Source organism: Colletotrichum scovillei, assembly GCF_011075155.1.
Source record: "Colletotrichum scovillei strain TJNH1 chromosome Unknown Contig00003, whole genome shotgun sequence".
Classification (NCBI taxonomy): domain Eukaryota; kingdom Fungi; phylum Ascomycota; class Sordariomycetes; order Glomerellales; family Glomerellaceae; genus Colletotrichum; species Colletotrichum scovillei.
The window spans coordinates 2681984-2703110 of record NW_023336261.1 but is presented as its reverse complement, the minus strand read 5'-3'; the positions used below and the strand labels follow the sequence as shown (position 1 = coordinate 2703110).

At 53.5% G+C, this 21127-nt stretch overlaps 4 protein-coding genes across 4 annotated transcripts; 3 read left to right on the top strand and 1 right to left on the bottom strand.

Moving 5' to 3' along the window:
- Positions 1 to 3227: 3227 nt before the first annotated feature.
- Positions 3228 to 6265, bottom strand: HER10_EVM0000696 (uncharacterized protein). Its single transcript, XM_035470466.1, has 2 exons — positions 5186 to 6265; positions 3228 to 4947 (listed from the first exon to the last, which is right to left on the bottom strand). Exons 1-2 carry the CDS (start codon positions 5291 to 5293, stop codon positions 3502 to 3504), a joined length of 1554 nt encoding a protein of 517 aa, XP_035335586.1. The 5' UTR covers positions 5294 to 6265; the 3' UTR covers positions 3228 to 3501.
- Positions 6266 to 11704: 5439 nt separating this feature from the next.
- HER10_EVM0009262 (triose-phosphate transporter) lies at positions 11705 to 15140 on the top strand. The gene is made up of 4 exons (XM_035478753.1): positions 11705 to 13180; positions 13317 to 13492; positions 13636 to 13858; positions 14063 to 15140. Exons 1-4 carry the CDS (start codon positions 12917 to 12919, stop codon positions 14480 to 14482), a joined length of 1083 nt encoding a protein of 360 aa, XP_035336372.1. The 5' UTR covers positions 11705 to 12916; the 3' UTR covers positions 14483 to 15140.
- A 619-nt stretch (positions 15141 to 15759) lies between these two features.
- On the top strand, positions 15760 to 17388 carry HER10_EVM0011683 (uncharacterized protein; the record flags this gene model as incomplete). The annotated part of the gene is made up of 1 exon (XM_035481107.1): positions 15760 to 17388. One exon carries the CDS (start codon positions 15760 to 15762, stop codon positions 17344 to 17346), a length of 1587 nt encoding a protein of 528 aa, XP_035336603.1. The 3' UTR covers positions 17347 to 17388.
- A 2718-nt stretch (positions 17389 to 20106) lies between these two features.
- On the top strand, positions 20107 to 21123 carry HER10_EVM0010707 (3-oxo-5-alpha-steroid 4-dehydrogenase; the record flags this gene model as incomplete). Its single annotated transcript, XM_035480159.1, has 2 exons — positions 20107 to 20686; positions 20735 to 21123. 2 exons carry the CDS (start codon positions 20107 to 20109, stop codon positions 21121 to 21123), a joined length of 969 nt encoding a protein of 322 aa, XP_035336504.1.
- Between the last annotated feature and the right edge of the window lie 4 nt (positions 21124 to 21127).

The following is a 21127-nucleotide window of genomic DNA, read 5'->3' as shown; positions in this document are numbered from 1 at the left end:
TGAGTGAGATCTGGGCATTCCAGAGAGAGAGACATGAACAGGAGCAATTGGAAGGAGCAATTGGAAGGAACTTGGAAGCGCGCAGGCGCGCTCTTCTTCCGCATTGATCGCTTCCCTCCACCGTAGTTGCTCACTTGCGCGAGAAGGGTGGGATGAAAAACAGCCAAGAGCGAGGCTGAAGTCTGACATTTGGAGCACAGAATAGGTAAAAGGGAAGGACCAGGCAGGTGTTGCGGTGAAGGATGACTCTTGTGGCTGTTTGTCGAGCAAGAGCCCGGGGGCACAGCATTGCAGAAGAGAGGCGGGGCAAGAAACAGTCCAGGCACCAGAATACCTAAGAGTTTGTAGCTTCCGATACTTAGCTTTGCGGCATTGGATGGTTCTTGCCGCCTTGATTGGTCGCCTTGCGGCTTACATTGTGTTTGGGCAATGTACCTACCCTTGGGAAGGTGAGGTGAGTACTTAAGCAATGTAAGCAGGAAAGAGCAAATGTGGTGTTCTTGTCATCATTTGGGTGGATCGTGGAGGTGGGTGGTTGCACAGGGCAGGACTCGCTTGGCGGGGGCCGCCTTCCCACCATTGAGGACTCAATTTTCGGTGGCTTCTTGTGGATTGGTGACACAGAGTTACGGCAAGAGAAAAGGCGTCCATTGACCATTTCCGTTCGAGAACTAAAACAAAAAAGACGAGTCTTGGAGTCACTGGCCGGCGAGGCACTCAGCCTCGATGCCCTTGCAAGTCACCTGCTCTCTACGGATGGCTGAGAGGGACGAGTGTGAGCTCAGGGTAGCAATAAAGGAACAAATCCATCGTCAATTGGATGGGAAAGGGGGCTGCAATTGAATTACAAAGCCTCCACAACTGACAATTTTAGGAATATGCTGTATCATTTGAGTCGCCTGCCATAGGTCAGCTTCTTCAATCGCTAAGAGGTTATGGAAAATGAGCAGGCGGGCAGTGCCGCGCATCTGCATCGCGCTGAGCCATTGAAGAGAGGCGTCTGGGCATTGGCGAGGAAGAGACGGCACAGGGGAGAGCGACGGACTCTTGCCTCTTGGGGCAGGTGACTGGGAGGTTCATTTCCCCCAGAGGCGACGAGCAGGCGAATCAATTGACTGCAGACGTGTTGAGATACCTACTTAGGTATTGAGGGCAACCGTTTTGAGGCTCTCGACTCCGACAGTTTCACTGCAACATGTGTCAACTGGGCTCTGGAACTTTATTGGTATTGTTACTAGGTAGTTTACTGACGTACAAATACAGTCGCACCAATTCGGACTAGACATATGTCGTGGGGTGAGCAGTAAGCGAAACTGACTAAGCAGGTGACGATAACAATGACAGAATCAAAGTTAAAAGGCATCACATTACCCGTCTGCCACTTACCATTCGACGACTTTCAATCCTCCACAACCTTAGTTTCACGGGAAGGCCGTCGTGCATACCCCGCCAAAAAGGATTGCATCGAGCGTTAGTTGTAAGACCAGAGCCATCAACATCCGTCCATCCATCCAACCAGCCCAGCCCAGCCCTACGATCGGGATCGCCCAGTCCCGCATCTCACCTAAGATTTCAGAACCATTATCTGCTGTCCCAGACCAACCCTCACGAACCCTCGTGATCGTCAACAGGCGCACACTGCAGACACCCATCGTGAGACCCTGCCTCCAAATCAGACTTTGGAGCCGCATGAGACTCTGCCGAAGATAGGCGGGAGCGGGCATACCGAATAGCCATTATGGGATGAACCATCCAACCTTGAACAACATCAGCCAAAGAACTCTACCAAGCGCTCTGGTTTCTACAGGAAAAATGTTCCGTCGTTCGAGTAACCGAATCACCGGAAATGCGCACCGGCGCAAGTGCTCACGCACAAAACATTCAATAATCAACCACTCCCACAAAGCCTCCGCCACACCCATATCCCGTCTGACTGTACTCTGCAGCCCGAACATCTCGAATGACTCCCGTCTTACTTACCCCTCCAGCAATGAACCTTACCTAGTCTCTCATCACCCAATTCACACCTAATCCCTTCCTTCCCCCTCCCAAATTCTCAACCTCCAAATCTCCCGCACAAAGGCCACCGAATTTCTCACGATGTAGAACACGTCCGCTAGCACCCAACTACCCACCACCTGCCCCCACAACCACGCGCAAAAACCCACCCAACTACCTACCATGATGCTCCATGAGACAGTTCTCCCCTCCAGTATCTTCATCAACTCGCCCAGATCGTCTAGTTGGTTAGGATGTTACGTTGTGGTTCTTCTATACAGCGATCCGTGTTGACGGCGGTTCGAATCCGCCTCTGGGCAGTCGAAGCTGGTCCATCTGGACCACTTTCATTTTTTTCTCCTTTCACGTCTGCATCTCGAGCGTTTCTTTTTTGGCTGCCCATCTTTCTTTGCTTCTTTTGCGTACATTCATGCTTAACTCAGTCGAGTCTCATCCCAAATCCAGCCTCACTCCCAAAACCTGTCTCACAAATTCACCACTCCCTTTGATGCATCGCAGCCCAAACCCGTCACATCACGAGACCTCTCAGGTCGCTAGATTCCCAAAGTCCGCCAAAGTCTCATCCGCCAAAGGTAAGACCGAATCAAAGGTGGGATTGGCCGCGCCCCGGTTCGCCTTGGCAAGCCTCCAAACCACAGCCGCCGCCTGAGAAACTTTCCAACGCCATCAGCCGCAACACTCCAAGCTCCAACCAATCACGCCAAGAAAGTGACCCCAATACCATCCAAATTCGGAAGGAAAGGAAACAAGGCCAAAAAAATTAACAGGCAATAAGAATCTCAGCTACTACCTGCAAGGAGACCCGAAAAAACCTTAATTATCGAAATACTAGAAACGCGCCATCTCATCTTCCCGGGATAGTCATGTACCTACCTACCCTCCTTCAGCTACTGCGAAACATTGCCGCTCAATAGTGTTCTTTTGAATCCCCAGCCCTACATCAAGTCCGAACAGTGGCGCGGCAGCGGAAGCAGGGAGAGGAAGAGTCAAACTCGACTTCACCTCGTCGGAGCAAGCCCGAGACAGCCAAGACTGTTGTTCTAGACACGTCCAGTCACCGGATAATCCACCACAACACATTCAGCTGATGTCAAAGTTGGCGTGTCTTGAACTTTGCCGCCCGTCGTTCTGACGGCGGTCTGTCTATTGCTTCCTGGTCGCTATGCTCTACGTACTCAAACACGACATCAGACATCGCTGAGATATGTGGGGGGAAAAAAAACAGGCACACAAATGCTGGGTATTGCATCGTAATATGCTCAGCGCAACATGCAAACCGGGCCGTTTCATTTTGTTGTAGTACGGACACTCTTGTTCCAGTACTGACTGCAAGCAGCTCTTATGCTGCGAATTTAGTGCAGGTGGTTCCCTTTGAACCTGCACTGTATTTTCCAGACCTCGTAAACCCAAGGTGCTCAAGTATGCTCAAACCAAGTAACGCGCGAGAAAACCCTCCCTTCCCCCTTCACGGAGAACCCTTACTTAATCTTCGCCAAACAAAATACCGTGGTGCTCTGCGCACAGCTGGTCGAATCCCAGCCAATACACGGTCCCGTTGTTGTTGGCAGTGTCTGACCAGGCACCGCCATCGTTCTCCCGAACGTCCTTGGGATACGGGTGTGCGGGATACCACACTCGGCCGTCAATCAGCTCGGGCATGTAGTGTTCCTCCTGCTGGAACCAGTTGATAGCAGACCGGATCAGCGAGCGGCCGTAGGGGAAAAACCACATTCGAGGCCAGAACACGTCCAAGGCTCCCTTCTCTCCGGTGACGTGCAGCAGCGGGAACGTCTGCTTTGTCACAATGTTGGCGCCGAATTCGGACTTCCGGATCAGCTCGTTCACCGTCGCGCCCATCGTTTCGTCCTCTGTTGTGTTAAAGATGCGCTTCAGCGACTTCATGCCGTCCGCTTGCATATGCAAGCTCCAAGGCACAAAGGTGGAACTGTTGCGATAGTTTTGTGAGATTTCGACCGAGTACAGGGGGCGGTCAAATTTGCGCCAGTCCACCCACTCGCCGTAGCCAGCCCATGTCTGGAACATCAGACTCCAATAGTCCATGGCGATGTGGAAGTTGTAGCTGTACGCGGGCTCCAACTCGGGAACCCAGCCGTCTTCCGGAGGCAGCATGACAGCGGCATCGGGATTTTCCTCCTTTTGCATCTGTATTCTCTCGAGCTCTTGCAGACCCCAGACGTCGCTCATGTAGAATTGGTCGCTCTCTCTGAACTCGTATTCCGGGTCGTACACTTCGTTGATTAGGTCGAGAGTGGCTCGGAACATCTCGCGGATCTCCTTGATGGGACCAATAATGGTGCCGCTGTTGAGCCATCGGGGGTGGTTGAAGGCCATATCCTCGCCGGTGTTCGTGAGAGGGCCGAACTCGTGGCCGTCCATGTTGGGCACCGGAGGGACCGCCCAGCAAGCCGGACGCCGCCAGTCCACGGGCCAGCAGACCTTGTCGGCGCCGAAGAAGATATGTCGGCCCATGGGACCAGCCAGACTCTGGGCCCTCTCGGGTCCCAGCTGCTGGATGATTCGCTCGTCTTCCTTGGCCGCTGCCTTGAAATATCTCTCAATCAGGACATCGGGGCCAAACTGGAGAAGGACGTCGTAGCCATCAATCATCATGAAGAGATCATCGTTGCTGGATTCGGGCAAGTCTTCGAGGTACTTGGTGACGACGCGAATCTTGGCCAAGTGGGACTGGGCAGCATCGTTTTCGCCGGTGCCGTTCCATCCTGCAATGACTGGCGCGCCGAAGCGGTTGGCGGTAGACGAAACGAGGGCGCGGCAGAACTGCAAGTTCGGGGCGCTGGCGGCGATCAGGAAATGGAAACGGCCGGTGCCAGCGCGGGCGGGTTTGGCCCCCTTGGTGGATGGCGCGGAGGATTTACTTCCGGTGGGGAGAGAAGCTGAGATATCGGACTGTGGGAGGAAGCCATTGTCAGTTCAGATGTCAAGCACAAACAGCTACAACGGGTGTCTCAGAGTCCCGCATCGAGGAGTTCGGTCGAAGTTTCAGCCCAAGTCGGCACGTGGGTGCGCATTCTTCCTCTCCTGGGGGAAAAACTGCCCCAGTAGACGGGGGACTTGCGACGGCGATCAAAAAACGACAAGAAGTTTGAAGTGACGACAGGAAACAAAAAGAAGGAAAGAAGCCTACCCAGCTTAGGTTCTCAGGGTAGAGAGACTGTGAGAAGATGAGAAGCGCCGAAACGATGACGAATGCGGCCAGCAGAACGAGTCTGCGGCCTTTCAGAGCCATCAACATGGGTGCGACTCGGGTTTCATTTAGCTGCCGGATTGGCTTGAGATCCAGGTTGGGCGATTTTGGGGGGTTGACAAGTGGGCAAGCGGGCTAGTGCAGTGCAAAGCAATGTTGGTTTGCGACGGCGGCGATGAAGCGATATCCACGAGAGAGAGCAAAGAGGTCGAAAGTGCAGTTTGGGGTATTAGAAAGACGGTAACGAACCAAATGAACACCCAAGGGCCGGCAGTAACGAGAGTAAGGAAGGAAAGTAGAGAAGAACATGCACACTCCCAGGACTCGAGGATCGTCGTCGTTGTTAAGGGGTTGGAGGGTAAAAGAGAAGAGGAAGAAATGAGTGGAAGAGGCCGACTGTGGCAAGAAATGCTAGGTGACAGATGGCGGATGGAGATGGGCGGGGAGTTTTTTTTCCTGGGTTCAGGTTGAGGGCCAGGAATTGCCAAGGCCAAGTGCCAAAGTCAGTATTTCCAAGAGCTGTCAGGCCAGAGGAACAGGAGACGCCCGTGGTCGCTGAGAAAGCTCCTTTCTTCCCACCCTCGTGGTCGAACCCCTTGGTCTCGGTATCGTCTACTTTTGTCTTGGTGTGCTGCTCTTCTCGGTAAAGACAGGCGTGTGGATGGTCATGTGTCGACGCGGAAGAGAGATGGAGAGAGACACAGGCTGTCGACCGATACGGCTGTGACTTGAGCCGCACTGAACCTGGAAGTTTGAGTTGGTGAATTCCAGTTCAGGTACCTCTGGATCCTTGGGACAGGTACGGGTAGTGGACTAGACTCCGAGAGCGTCGATAGTCCTTTCGAGTCCGGGGAAGAAGCGGCGGAAAGGAAATTGGAAGCAGGGTCTGGCTAAGTGGACCAGCTGCACGGGATGATTCGTCCAAGATTGGATTGGACGAGCGGGAGTATCGAGGGGGGAGGAAGAGGTCAAAAAAGAAGAATTGTAATAATACAGGACGGAATAAAAGGGAGGATTAGGGAAGAAGGAAGGACGGGCCCGGAGTGACGACGACTTGGAGGGGCCAAGATTGAGCTAAGACCAAGGTACTTTTTGGTGGTTGATGACCGCTGGACATCAGGTATCAAAGTATCCGTAAGGTACGGTAAGATACCTAGGTAGTCAGGTACGGATATTGGGTTGTCATTGTTGCTGCTGCTGCTGCTGCTGCTGCTGCTGATGCAGCGGTGCGGGCGGTGTCCCAAATGATTACCTTACCTTACGATGTACCTCTTGTTCAGCGCATGAGGAAGGGATGGGTGGGCGGCACTAAGAGAGGAGGGCGTAAGAGCGGGAAGCAGCCACGCAGCCCCATGTGAGGTGCGGAAGGAGCAGGGAGGCTGGTGAAGGTTCAGTGCAGGTGCGAGGAAAGGTACTAATGCGAGGTACCTTCCTCGGATAGCAATTAGGGGGAGGGAATGTGCAGCGTGGCGTACCTAGCGGGCGGGACGCCGGGACTGGCGGAGAGGGAGAGGTCATCTTACCGTCCGCCTTTCAACTCTCCCAATGGAAGTTCCAAGTGCTATTTGCTTCATCAGGCCGGGTACATGATAATCAGCTTGACCGGCACATCAATCTCCTTTCTCATGGTACGCATGTCTTGAAGCGTTGGTAGACAGGAGGGAGTCCCTGGCGTCCTGAGCGACGCGAGGAGAGGGACACGCACACAGACGTCTCAAAGTTGCCGTACCGCCCAGACACTCACACACGCACTTTAGCGGTGGACGTCGCGGTGTCGCATGGCATGGGCTGGGCTTGTCATTGTTCTGTGTACGTCGGTACGCCAGTACGCGTGTTAGGAAATAGCCTACTGGGTCCAGTCATGGGCACCCAAGGATCTTGGGACCATCAGAATATCAAGCCATGGGGAGGCACGGAGGGGGGGGCGCTGACAAGCGCCGGATGGCATTGGCTAGCTCAGGGCCGGGCTGACGGTGACGGTCTGATGTTGGTGGTTCAGTGGGTGAGGTGGGTGATGACCCAAGATATCAGACTTGCCGTGTCGTCCGGCTTGGATGCTTGGTATCGCCGCATCGGTGCCGCATCGGTGACGGTTGAGACCTTAGCCGTGCTGCCTCTTGTCTTGTCTGCAGCCAGCATGGCGGCAATTGATTGACTGGATGACTGACTGACTGCCTTAGCTCAGCAGTCTGCAGCTGTTCGTACTACCTGCAAATACGCACAGAAGTTTTCCAAAGTCGTACGCGGGAATACTCCGTACTGCTCTTCGTTAGAGTCAGACTCAGACAGAGTGACAGACAACCCTCGTCCCTGGTGGCCTTTGGCTTGGCGCATTGCTTTATTTTCCTTACCTTACATCGCCGCTTGCCTTACGCACGGCAGTCGACAGGGAGCAAGCAACATGTTCCATTGCCATCAAAGATTCGAGACTTTTTCATGGAGCTGGAGTTGGGCACTTGGGGCAAGCCGCGAAAGGGAGGGCGCACTGTCCACTACGCAGTAACTCCCGCCGTCAATTGTGGCTGTCCCGGAAGAGCCGTTGCCAGTTGACCAGTTTTAGCACGGTAACTAAGTGTGTAACACCGCTCCCGCCAAGAGAGGCCGCGGCAAAGTGGCTGAATTTCCATGTTGTCTGAGATGGGCTACCGACCGTTGCAGACGCCACCGCCCTCGTCGATTCGTCGGTTGTGCTCCCTTGGTGCTTAGAGAGTCTTGGGGTCTTGGAGTACCTATCGCAAGGCAGGTGTTGTCGGTACCTTTCGTGTTGTGCTCTTACTTCCCTCTGGGTCGATACATTGCACGTTGTGCGCCGCCTCGTGGATGGATACCTACTCTGTCGTGGCTAGACGTTGATGACCTGGAATAGAGGCTGTAGATTGCGAGCGGCATTTGTATCTCCACGATGGTTTCATTGTGTAAATCTACCTGGCGCAAGAAGCGAAACTGTGGGTTCCCAATGGGAAAGAGATAAGATGCGAATTGCGTGCTGAGGTAAGCGGGGCCATGTTAATCTGCGATTCTGTGCACCTTGGTCGGGCGCCTTCTGTCAGTGACCTCACAACGAAGAAAATAGAAAGATGACATAATGGCCCCTGATACGTACTTTTCTACATCGAACTGGAAGTGTTCCCGCCGCCATCCTGAGGTCGCACCGTCTCCACCGCATCCCGTCCGTTCCCCCTTTCCACTCCCACGGCGCAGCCACAATTCTCCTCCACTTCGGTGTTCTCTGCTGCAATTGCTGTCATAAGCCCCAGTGCCTTGGTTCGACGTGCTGCTTGTGCTGGAGCTGGTGCCATGCTTGGCTCGACCATAGGATACCTACGACCTACTACTGAGCTTTGCTTCTTGGTCCTCATTTCCCGCCCTGCATCTCTCCTCAGCCAGTCGCATCCAATGTCTTTCAAGTGTCCAGGCTGCTTCCCGCTCGGTTTTCCTTTGGTTTGCCTGCAGCACCGCGCGGCTTGGCTCTGTAGCCGTCCCCTATTTGCTATCATCAACCATCACCCTCTCCACCGAGCTTCCACCGTTCCGCTCCTCCCTCCCCCAAAAAAGCCAAGGGAGGGAACCAAACCCAAAATAAGAAGGAAAAAAGGCTGGGCATCGCCAGACTTCGGATTCATCGGCTTCGCTTTCTTGTCAGCACACTGCAGCAAATCAAATTGCGCCCAGCTGATCAGCCAACTCAATGATCCGAACACAGTATGTGCAGTATGTGCAGGGCAGCTTCCTTCTCCCCCTCCGTGCGGCGGCTGCAGGGCCACAGACAAGAGTAAGAGAAACATGAGACAGCCATCGCCATGCTGCCACGCGCACGTCTTTCTGCTGGAGCTCTGCCTAACACTTGTCCCTTACCTAAACCTAGAGTGAGACCTGCCAAATAAACCTCCCGTGCCATGACAGAACACACGGTAGAGTACTTACTGATGATAATGAATGGGCCGAAACCTGTGAGCAGCCGCAGACAGAAAACGAATTATCCAGATAGATTGCCTTCGGTAACTACTACTCTTCAGACTTCCCTGACAGCCCCTACATCATTACGGAGTATTCAACCTTTCGGCTCGCTCGCTCGCATCTCATCAAGCTAGATTTTGCTCCTTGGATGCTGGACCCTGCCTAGAGCCGCATTTAAATGAGATCGGCCAGTGATAATGACTCTCTTACCCACGCGCGCTAAGGAGCGTATACCTGAGTATTCGTACCGAGCACACACACACAGCACGCACTGGAGTCGCTTTACCCCCACTTTTCCGCCTGCTTTTTGTTTTTTGGCTTTTTTCTTGATATGAAGAAGGGACGACAGCTGGAGTCTTGGAGAGTCAGTCTCCAAAGTCTGTTTAGAAAGCTCGTGCATGCGCAAGCCTTGTAGCTAAGGTAGCTTTACGGGCATACCTAAGTAAGGTACGTAGGGTCTGAGACTTTTTTAGATCAAGAATTGATAACAACGCGACAAGATGCGGATTGCCAATCATGCGCCAGCAGCAGCGGCCGCTCAACTGGAATCAATCGTTCTGTGGAATTTCTCCAAGTGATCCCAAATAGATAGAACCAGACTTTGAGACAGCAACAAGACCCGCCGCCTAAACGCAATTAAACGTGTTCTAGAGCTTGATGGACTGATCCAGCTTTGCCAGTGATCACTGATGCTCCCAGACTCACCTCAGCCAACTGGAGCTTGCTCGCCAGCTAAGGTAGGTTGTGCTCCAAAAAATGCTTCCATTCCACTTTATCCAGGTTTCTTCATGATTGATCCCGCCGAACCCCGGCGGGGCACAGTCCCACGCAATTGGCCAACCTGGTGGCAGGTATTTGCCTTTTCTATCCCCTGGTCTGCCAGAGATAATTGCTGCCCTTCCTCCAATTGAACCACATCCCCGGTCTCTCATCCCGCAATTGCACTGTATCTGGCCCCTCTCCTTTATTAACTGGCCCCGTTTCGCTAGGTACTTAGCCATAGGACTCTTGTGGTTCCCCCCTCCCCCTTCCCTTGCCGTCCGGCCGCACCAGGATGAATCAGGGCCCCAGGCTTACGCGGCTGCCAAGGGTGGTTATGGGGGGCGCTCTTTTCTTCCCAAGACAAAGCTCAACTTCGGACGCAAAATCCCACCCGCCACCGCACTGTACGAAAGTACATCCCACCGCATCTTTGGTCCGTCGGGCGTCTTCATCCCGCCCACCAGTCACAGAGCTCTATTCGTACGGTACCTACCACAGGTTGAGTGACTTTCACTCTTTCCCAGACCCGCGAGACCCTCCAACCACCCCCGCCAGTCTCCAGACTAGAAATGAGGATAGATGACGATGATGACCTGGCAGCCACTGATCGATAATGGAGAACTGCACCCCAAAGCCCTGTCGCCCCCATCTAAACCACCAGCACCACCTCATCCAAAGTGAGTGAGAGCTTCACTCATCCAATTGTACTGTGTGTAGGTAATCAACCCGTGAAAGCAGAGGATCCCGAATGGGAAACACGGCGACACCCGCTCTACTTTATGTAGAGCAGCCGCCAGCACGCTGTAAAACAAAGCGGCGTCACGGTGAGCCTGCCGGCAGGTAGGACTGCACTGGAGTCTGGTGAGAGAGCCCGGCTACTAGCTGCCGTTTAGCTCAAACGGGCGGGCAGATTTCACTCACAATGTACATCACACACACGACGCCGGCGGCGGCCCAGCACCACCAGCGCCAGCGTTAGCACCAAAACGACAACGACAGCGCGATCGACTACGAGAGGCCGTTCGAGAACGATGGGGTCGCATCGAGACTAGAGCAAGCCGAACCGGCCAGATTTTGCCGATGTAATTATCCCCAAACGCGCAAGCCTAGGTTTGATAGGCGGGTTGGACATTCAGACTTTTGAGTTCTGTTGTATGAAGTGTGAGAAAAAGCGTTGCGTACGTGAGCGTGTCCACGACGCCTTCTGTCCACTATTGAGTATCGCCTCGTGACAGAAGATGCCGTATCGCCCGTGGCCGTGGCTGAGTCCTGTTTTCGCTCCCTTTACTGTGGTAGACACGTCGTAAGCTCTCTCCTATGAGGGCGGGTCGATAAAGCGATAAAGCCAAAGTGTATGAGATGAGAAGCCGCGATGCCGGGTTTCGTTTCCATTCAATAGACTCGGGAGAAACCCAGACAGATCTGAGAGACCCCTTACTGCGCACCTGCACTGCTACTCTACGTACGGATAGTGGCGGAGGATCAAGTCTTGTTTCTGACTTTTTTTTTCTTTCTTGCTGTCTCGATGTGGTGTGCTCTCCTGATCCCCGAGTCTCGAAGTACCCTTACTGTTTGAGGAAGCTCCCTTGGGTTAGCCAGACCAGCCCAGGTACGTGTGTAATTTATCGTGTGCCGGGGCCGGGAGATGGCTGTAAGTCACCAACTCACTCACTCAGTCCACTTACTCATTCGCTCAATCATTCACTCACTCATGTCATTATCATTCACTCATTATTAGAGGATGCGTCTACTGTTTATTGTTGGAAAGTATTTTGAGTGAGAATCTGGCAGTCTGGTATCCGTAACTCCTATCTTGTATACCGTAACGGCAAATGAACAAGAAGGGGACTGAAAAAAGGAGGACTGGGCAATGAGCAATGCCGCCAGCCGAAACGTCATTGATGCCAAGCGCGGAAGCGAGAAAGATGCCCGTTTGAGTATCTCGGCATCCTCTGCTTCCTCTTCTTGTCCTTCCACCCCGGTGGGTCATGTCTCCTCTGCCATGATCCATCCCTCCCTCCCCTCTCCACCCTGTGCCTGTCCTCAATCCCGTGTGCTCACTCTCTCTGAGATAGTCAGTCTCCGTACCGTGCTTCCCACTCCTATTCCCACCCTCTCTCTCTCTCTCCCGTCCGTCCTTCACCTGGGCTATCTGTCTCGCCGTGTGCCCGCCTCACCACTCACTTCACTCCCCCATTCCTTTTCTCTCCACACGTCCTTTCAACCCTTCCGGTTCCTGTCGTTCCCTTTTCTAAAAACTTACCTTAATCCTGCCCTGCCCCCTGTTCCCAGACCCTTTCTGAATACATTGCTGCATCGGATTTAGCTGACGCCTCGCAAAGCCCGCGATCCGAAGTCTTGGGTTCATTTACAGCCTGTTCCACTGAGCAAACGCCCTTGCCTTGTGCCTTGTACCTCCCGTCTCTACTATCCGCCCCCCCAAGTACTACACCTCACACCTCATCTACCTCCCTCCATCTATCCAGGTCCCTATTTTCTTTTACTCCTTCTTCCTTCATTCATATTGTCAACCACACACTCCTTCGATCGCTCTGCCTCTCGTTTGGACCTTTTTTCTCTTTTATTTACACTTTGTCCGCATCGTCCGCAGCCGTTCCTCCATTCGTCGCTTTTTAGTCCGATATTTTTTAAGCTCGACTACCTGACGCACGCCCGTTTGCCGCCCAAATCCCCCCGCCCGCTCGGGACCGATCTACGTCGTGAAACCAGGACAGTCGTCAGCTTTCTCGACTTAACCCCCCCCTAAGCGACAGGGAACCTGTGGACGAACACACGGTCTCTAAACAAATAAACGAAAGAGGATTCCAACACCTTGCGACGAAAACGGGGAAAACCCAAAAGGCTCAACCTCTTTTTAACAACGACCCAAACGCCAAAAACCCACCACTTCCCACACCCTACCGTCCCGACGACGAACCCTTTTTGGAAGCAATGGCGGAATCCAGCAACCTCAAGAACGAGGCTCGACGGAGCGAGGAGGGCCACGGCCTCCTCAACGGCGATGAGAAGCGAATCGAAGAGAGCTACGATCTCGAGGCCAACAGCACTGCCGCCACCGAACAACAGGCCAACGCCGACAGAGTCCGCAACCCTGTCGAGTACACCATCTCACCTCAGGTCAAGTTTGGCTGGTTGAGTGCCTATTTCATGTTCAGCTTGGTTTTGACGCTCTACAACAAGTTGATTCTCGGAGCGGTATGTACATTGCCTCTATCATTGCATGCGTGAGCTCCGAATCCTCATCAATATCGTTGAGAATACGAATGAGCAGCGATGAAATGATGGGGAAAAAGCACCCTATTCCATGAGCTTCCTCTAACTTTCATTCTAGTTCCCCTTTCCGTGGCTTCTCACCTCACTTCACGCCACGTGCGCGAGTTTGGGTTGCTACTGCTTGCTGCAATGCGGCTACTTCACCATGTCCCATCTGGGACGCCGCGAAAACCTCATTCTCCTCGCCTTCAGCTTGCTTTTCACCACCAACATCGCCGTGTCTAACCTGTCACTGTAAGTAACCAAAATCCTTCCTCTTTGGGCCTGTTCTGTGCTGCGCCGCATGATGGTGCACATTCCGCCCGCACCTCCGCCGCCGCCGGAAGGGGCGGAACCCGAACAAACTCGACGAGAGATGATGCTAATTCACTACCCAGTGCCATGGTCTCCGTGCCATTCTACCAGGTCCTCCGAACTACCGTCCCCGTGTTCACGGTTCTCATCTACCGCGTTGTCTTTGGTCGCACTTATGAGAACATGACCTACCTGACGCTGGTTCCCATCATGATTGGTGCTGCTCTGACCACGATTGGCGAGTATACTTTCACCGACCTGGGCTTCCTGCTCACCTTTGCGGGCGTGGTGCTTGCTGCGGTCAAGGTACGTTATTTTGGGTTTGCCCATCTCCCGTCCATCATCCGAAATACAACGCTTTGTCGAGTTTGCGGAGAGTGGTCCCGGCGACTCCAATTGGGTCCGCCATCTCCGCCCTCTGCGCCCTCTGAAACTCGGCCAGCAAACCTTCGTCCCATTTACAGTGCTACTATCAATGCATTTTACAGTTACTAACGAACATGTTAACAGACCGTCGCTACCAACCGCATTATGACCGGCCCCCTGGCCCTCCCCGCTATGGAGGTTCTGCTGCGCATGTCGCCCTTTGCGGCTATGCAATCTTTGGCCTGCGCCATCGCCGCCGGCGAGCTCGGAAACCTCAACACCATGCGTGTGGAGGGTAACATTAGCCTCGCCACTCTTATCGCTCTCCTCGGCAACGGCATCCTCGCATTCGCCCTCAACGTCGCCTCTTTCCAGACGAACAAGGTCGCCGGTGCCCTGACGATGAGCATCTGCGGTAACCTGAAGCAGTGCCTGACGGTTGGCCTCGGCATTATCGCCTTTGGCGTCGAAGTTCACCTCTTCAACGGCTCCGGCATGATTCTCACCATGATTGGTGCTGCGTGGTACAGCAAGGTCGAGCTCGACCGCAGAGCCCGCAAATAAACTGGCTCACATGGATTGGCGAGCTGCGCATTTCATACTGCGCGTGTAACGAATATCAGTAACGGCCGAATATCATATAGAACCGGGCGCAGGCAAGGCCGGGTCAGCCTGTGAGGGTGTTGGGGTTGTATCGGGAAGGCGTCTGGTTGTATCAACCACTGGAGCCGCGGTCGACGCCGTCCAATAGCCACGGAGCTTCGGAGCTACGGACAGGACAGGACGATCTGCCGCACATCGAGGCGTCGGGAAACCCGGCTGGGTTAGGGCCGCGACGGCGGAAGCCAATCAAAGCTGGCGTCAAAAAGGGCCGGCAGCGCTTCCGCTCTCTTCCCCTCTTCCGCTCAGGAGTTTCCCTTGCCGACGCACCGCACTCTGGACAAGATGATGCCGCGTGTAAGATGGAGGAGCCGAGTGCACCGACGAAACAAGAGCATGCATGCCGCGGGCCATAGGGTTCGCGCGCATCGATTTATACCCTTCGCATGGAGTAAAGGAAACGGGCATAAACACGGGATGTTTTCATCAAAAAGGGCTAGGGGAAAAGACTTCATTTGTCCTCTAGAACCTCTGGGCTTCTTCTTTTTCTTCTCTTTTTTCTTCTTTATCCACTTCTAAATTTACCTTCAGGTAATAATACAAACTTACCATTCAAAAATGATCTTATCAAATGTTCCCCATACATTTTCTTTTATGAGAGATAGTGTTGACTGTTCCGGAATGCTCACCTCAGGACCAAGTGTGATGATTACTCCCGGACTAGATGACGGGTAGTCATCTGCAAGACACCACCCCACGCGGGCGCATCCCGTGGGCGGAGTGGGTGTGGTCGGAGTTGTTCATCCCCCCCCATTCATGCTCTCCTTTCCCCGAAAAGCCATCTGCTGCAGAAAAACCACATGCGTGGGCGCTGACCGAGAAAACGCAGGCGGGAAAACCTGCTGATGGTGCCGTCATGTGAACTCGACTGGGACCCCATTTTCCCCCACACGCGCTACCTACTCAGCTCAGCTCACTTCACGCTCACTTCACCAAGGTGAGAAATTTGATAAACGCTGCTTCACTCCGTCGACTCTCCCCACGGGTTTTCTCATGAGTGGTAATTGTAATGTTTATTGTATAATGGCACTTTGGAAACCGCCTTGAAAGAAAACCCCGACAAAAAGAAGAAGAGATAATCTACCTTGATAATGTCGATTCATACCCGACCCCGCAGAGATGACGATGACAATCTCGCCGTCGCGAAAGCTTCGAGACAAGGCCACGGAGGGTTTGCTTCGATGATACCGTCGATTCTGCACGATGCGGCAGAGGCCAGCCCAGTTCTGGAGTTGGGGGCTGAGCATTCAGATGGACGAGGTATCACCGACGGCAAAGACGCAGACGCCAAAGACACCGAGACCAGAGACGACGACGGCAAAGTCGCGGCGTTCTTGCTCAGGAACGGACTCCGTCCCTCCGCTGTCACGGCAGCGCACGAGTTCGCGCGGGCAATGTTCCCCGGGTGCGAGGTCGAGAGGGCGCCGTTTCAGGGGTACTGCTCTTATACGCTGCTCCTGAGGCCGCTTCCCGGCGGAGCGACGGGGCGGCGGCGGGACAGCGGTGTGGAGGCCGGCGGAGGGGGGAGCGTCGGGAGCCAGAGCCAGAGCGAGAGCGGTACGAGTTGGAAGAGCGGCGGCAGTAGTGGTGGTGGCGGAAGACTCGTTCAGTTTCGACCTCGGAGGCACGGTATCGATGTCGAGATGTGTGGTGAGGCTAGGGGTGTACTTGGGGATGGGGTCGTGCCGGGTGTGGAGGAGCTTGGTGTGTTGGAGGGGCTGGATACGGCGACGACGACTCGTGGCGGGAAGGGGAAAAAGGACGGGGAGCTGTGTGCGTATCTCCTGGAGAGAGTGGGCGGTGTGTCGTTGACGGGCTTCCGGGGGATATGCGCGGGTCTGGAGACGGATCCGAGGGCATCGAGAAGGAGGCTCGTCGCGGATCTGGCTGTTGTGTTTGCGGATTCGTGGAGAGGTAGGCGGGAGGGTTCTGGAGGTGGAGGACACGGCAATACGGGTGTCAGGGGGCGCGTGGGCGGGAGTTTGGCGTGGCGGTTGGAAATTATGGAAAAGGGGTTGCCTTGTGAGTTTCGGGACGTTGTGAGGGATGTCAGGAGGGATCTTAGAGGTATTGAGGGGTTGCCTTGGGTTGTTACGCATGGGGACCTCGTGCCGGATAATATCATGGTTCATCCGCCACGCGAGGAGGCAGAGGACGAGGGCGGCGAGGCGTGGGTGAGGCGGAAGCTGGGGTGGGGGAGGGAGGAGAGGGCTGGCGGGCTGGTTGGGTTGATTGACTGGGCCGAGGCGGAGTGGCTGCCGTTCGGGGTGGGCATGTATGGGCTCGAGGAGGTGTTGGGGGAGGATGTTGTCGTTGGTGGGAGCAGCGATGTTGACTTTGTTGGCGGTGGGAGTGCTGCTACTACAACGGCAACGATTACGACTACGACAATGACGACAACAACGAGATTCGAGTACTACCCCGAAGCAGCCTCCCTCCGCGCACTCTTCTGGGACGAGGTCGGACGCGTAGTGGGCGATGAGGAGGTGATTCGCCGAGCAAAGAGGGCCCAGGTCCTGGGGGTCCTGCTTTGGAGGGGCATTGCCTTTGACGATGGTGCGCTGGGGAGGGTCGTGGACGGGGAGAGGGACGCGTGGGACTTGCAACGCTTGCGGGCTTGGGCTTTTGAGGATGGGGGCCTCGGGTTGACTCGTGGTAAGTCTGAGGTTGAGGTGGTTCGGGGGAGGAGGAAGGGCGAGAATAAAGGTAGCAGACGGTTGTTGAAGAGGGTTATGGGATGGATTCGAGGGTGCTTTAAGGGATTATGAGATGGCTCGTGTGGGTGTTTGGTTGAGTATAGAATTGGGTGGCTAGACTTTGGAGTCCCGGGTGATCTTTGTGGGCTTCCAAGACTTCGAGACGAACTTAATCAATGCATTTCTTGCAATGAAGCATCATGAGTGGCTTATTGAGAAGGTGGTTTCGACGTTAATCACGAAGGAATCCCGTCTGTTTACTCAACCGCTCTTTCCTCATAAGTTCCAACATCTTTTGCTTTTTCAACTATATTTTACTCTCATGTTCACTCCTTAATCCCAAAACTGGCCCAAACTGAAGATGCAGATGAGTTTAATACATCTCTAGCTTTCCTTCTGTGAATATGAATGGTAGAAACGGACGAGCTTCACAACGCAGAAAAAGATCTAGCAATGTTCACAGCCTAGAGTGTTGATAAAAGTTTTATTAGTTCCCTCCTGTCGGCAGCATCTCTAATGATAGAAAGTAAGTATACTAAATGTTTGTAAACAAACGTCGATAAGCAAGAATGATCACAGATTGCAAATCTCGTGGTCCACGAGTATTGATATACGGGCAAGAAAGGTGAGATTTTCTTCGATTTGGTCATGACTTTAGATGTTAGTATATAGAAAAAGCTTCTCTCCATGCCCCAGGCTCATCATCAATATCACTAGAAAACCAAATCGCGGACTCAGAAAGTAGCAGCAAGGTCTCAGCAGTCCGTCTCATCTAAACATGTTTCTACTCTTCTCGTCTAGATACTTTGCACCGCCTTTCCAAATGAAATTTGTCCTCAACATGAGTGGTTAACTAGGACTTAGGTTTTATAGATTGTGCTTGTGGGCAGAGGCATCATTCATAGTACCCAAGATTATACATGGGCCCGAAGACTCTCATGAGAATGTTCTTCAGATACGGGGGTTTGACAGATTAAACAGAATTTGATGAGAGCCAAGTCCAATAGAACTGGCCGAGGAATTTCAGGTCTCTGATCCTCTCATTACTCACTTGTCTGTGTAAGTGCGTTGGCTTTATTCCCCTACAATTCGAACCGAAGCGGGGATGAATCATGCTACTAGACGAAGCTATCCATCTCCTACGTCCTATGTGATACAAGACGAATAAGAGCGCTGTGTCCTAAGATTAACATATTCACCGAAAATCTATTAATGACTGGATCATGAACTTTCATGCCACTCTTCTCCAATGTGGACGAAGTAAATTTGATTGTAGTTACACATCACATAGTCAGGTCATCATCTCCTTGCCCCAACTACTTCACTGCACAAGGTTATGATTCCGATTCAACCGAACCAACCCCGTCAACTGCGTATGACTGTCCAAACCCCAAGCCATTACCCCTCGCCCGCCCCTTTTCTCCTATTCCATACCCAGGTCCTGGCCATCATACATTCAGTCAGAGCTCTTCGAAGTAGTAAGTCGACCGACTACCTGTATACTGCAGTAGATCAACTAGTTACATTCCTGATCTATTCGGGAAGAGCTCGCTAAAGCACAATAGCAGTTAAGATCACTCATCAAAGAACAATTGCCACCCTGTCACACTGGTCACGATACGGTAGCCTCGTGAGCAGAGAGCAATACCCTACGCGAACTGCACACTGGAGATGAAAGACGGGGTAAAGACGCAGCAGAGACTAGAAGACTATTCGGACTGGGGGAAGTCGATCGCGGTCACGGTGAAGGTGGCGAGTCGGGCCAGCTATATACAGCCTGAGATGAGGATTGATAGGTCAAGTATCAAGGAATGGAAACGACACCAAAGAAGAGAAAGATGGGGTAGTTGTGCTTTGATGCTTCGTGATGAGGGATGGGAATGAACTGGATTTCCGAGGAGCGGGAAGCCCCTTATATACGCGAATCCAAGGAGGCAGGCGAACCACACATCCCACTTAATCCATACAATCAGCGCCGGCCACACTGGGCGAACCAGGCGGACCAGCACCAACGCCCACCCACATCAGATGTAAGCCATGATCAGGCTGGGTATCGCCGACCTCCTTCACAGCGAACACGAATGCACACTATGAAATGGAATTCACGCATGCCCTGTACAAATCATATTTCCACTTTCCCCAATTAAACATCTAGATCTTTCTTACCCGACTATCCAAGAAAAAGAAAGCCTAGAGCCCGATGCCCTCACGAAGAGACAGTCTGAGAATCAGTGTCACCAAAGACCACCTCAGTAGTTCCCAGGTACTATATTTCCCGATTCCAACCAGCCAACACGGCAAGCCACATCCACGCGCTTCGAGACACAGAAACCAGGTTGCAACGAGGCAGCTTCCAGGCAGGCGGACAGGAGAGAAGCCTACAGCCTGCCGCGGTGTTGCAGCTGGGCTTGCAGCCTGCAGAGCCGCCGGCCCCCAAAAGATGTGACTGCGCCTCGAGCGGGCCGCCTTACACTTCTGACAAGAAAGGCGGGAATGCGTTGGAAGCCTCACTTTGGTCGGGCGGAGCGGGCGGGAGGACGCAGTGTGCTGATCCCCCTCAGCTTGCATGTGGCATGCATCTCTGGAAAAGTCCAATAGGGATTGTGCGTGGATGTGACCCTATGAACGGCGCCCTCGAATAACTGTCCCGAGGCACCTTGAGTATCGAGAGTTGAGCCGCTGCTTTACGCCCGCATATGTCATCGGGAGCGGCTGGGAGTTGATCCGATTGATCCGGCTCGTCATATTGGACCGTATCGAGTACTCCCGCAACACTGTACAACAAGCAACCCCTGCTCTAACCTCAACCGCTCATCATATACCGGCCACGCCATGGCCTCCCTTACAACGACGACGATGATGAATGCTCTCTCAGCCTTGCCGCCGGCCCATTGGTGCCAGATATTCTTCGGGCTTTCAACAGCAGTAGTGTTGGCCATCCAGGTAGTCCCAAAGACGACCCAGCGTCTTCTTCTCGACTACGGCGCCCGCTCGCCGGCTAATACTACCGACACCGACGACCGGACGGAGGAGCCCACTGGTCCCAATGGATTGGACTTCTTCACGCAAGCCGCCAAAGCCGTGACTTCCTTTGGTCAAATCCCACACGCGTGGTTCATGCACTTCTACGTCGCGTCCGTTGCAGGTTCGGCTTTCTGGGCATGGCAGTATTTTCAAAGCGGTTCAGTCATGGCCATCATCTCTGGCCGGCAGGCGGCTTCGGGCGGCCCGGTTGTGAGCTTCGAGCAGACAGTGCTCGTCTGGACATTGATGGCGCTGCAAGGCACGAGGAGATTGTACGAGTGTCTCTTTGTGATGAAACCAGGGTCCTCTAGGATGTGGTTCGTTCATTGGCTGCTTGGATTGGGTTTCTATCTCTGCATGAGTGTATCCGTCTGGGTTGACGGCTCAGGTGAGGACCGTCATTTTCCACTTTCAGATGCACACTCACCTTTCCCAGCCGCCTTGAGGCAAGAAGCAAAGCCAAACTTGGAGGGCCTTCTGTCACCTGGAGTCGTCGCTGGGACCGTCACGTACCTCTACGGATGGTCTAATCAGCATAAATGCCACAAACACTTGGCCAGCCTCAAGAAGTATTCATTGCCGGAGGAGGGCCTTTTTCGGTATCTCATCTGCCCTCATTACACTTGCGAATGCCTGATCTATTTGGGCCTTGCCATAATAGCCGCGCCAAAGGGCTACATGGTCAACCGCACCCTCATAGGTGCTTTGTGGTTCATTGTCGCCAATTTAGGCACAACGGCAGATGGGACCAAGCAGTGGTACGCGCAGAAGTTTGGTGCTGAGAAGGTCGCCAGCAAATGGAGGATGATACCCTTTGTCTTTTAGACAC

What these genes read in the sequence shown, in the direction of transcription:
- HER10_EVM0000696 (XM_035470466.1), bottom strand. Translation starts at nt 5,293, where the DNA reads ATGTTGATGGCTCTGAAAGGCCGCAGACTCGTTCTGCTGGCCGCATTC. An exon ending in ACCCTGAGAACCTAAGCTGG is followed by an intron (nt 4,948 to 5,185) that starts GTAGGCTTCTTT and finishes TTCCTCCCACAG; the next exon opens with TCCGATATCTCAGCTTCTCT.
- HER10_EVM0009262 (XM_035478753.1), top strand. Translation starts at nt 12,917, where the DNA reads ATGGCGGAATCCAGCAACCTCAAGAACGAGGCTCGACGGAGCGAGGAG. An exon ending in ACAAGTTGATTCTCGGAGCG is followed by an intron (nt 13,181 to 13,316) that starts GTATGTACATTG and finishes CTTTCATTCTAG; the next exon opens with TTCCCCTTTCCGTGGCTTCT. An exon ending in TGGTGCTTGCTGCGGTCAAG is followed by an intron (nt 13,859 to 14,062) that starts GTACGTTATTTT and finishes ACATGTTAACAG; the next exon opens with ACCGTCGCTACCAACCGCAT.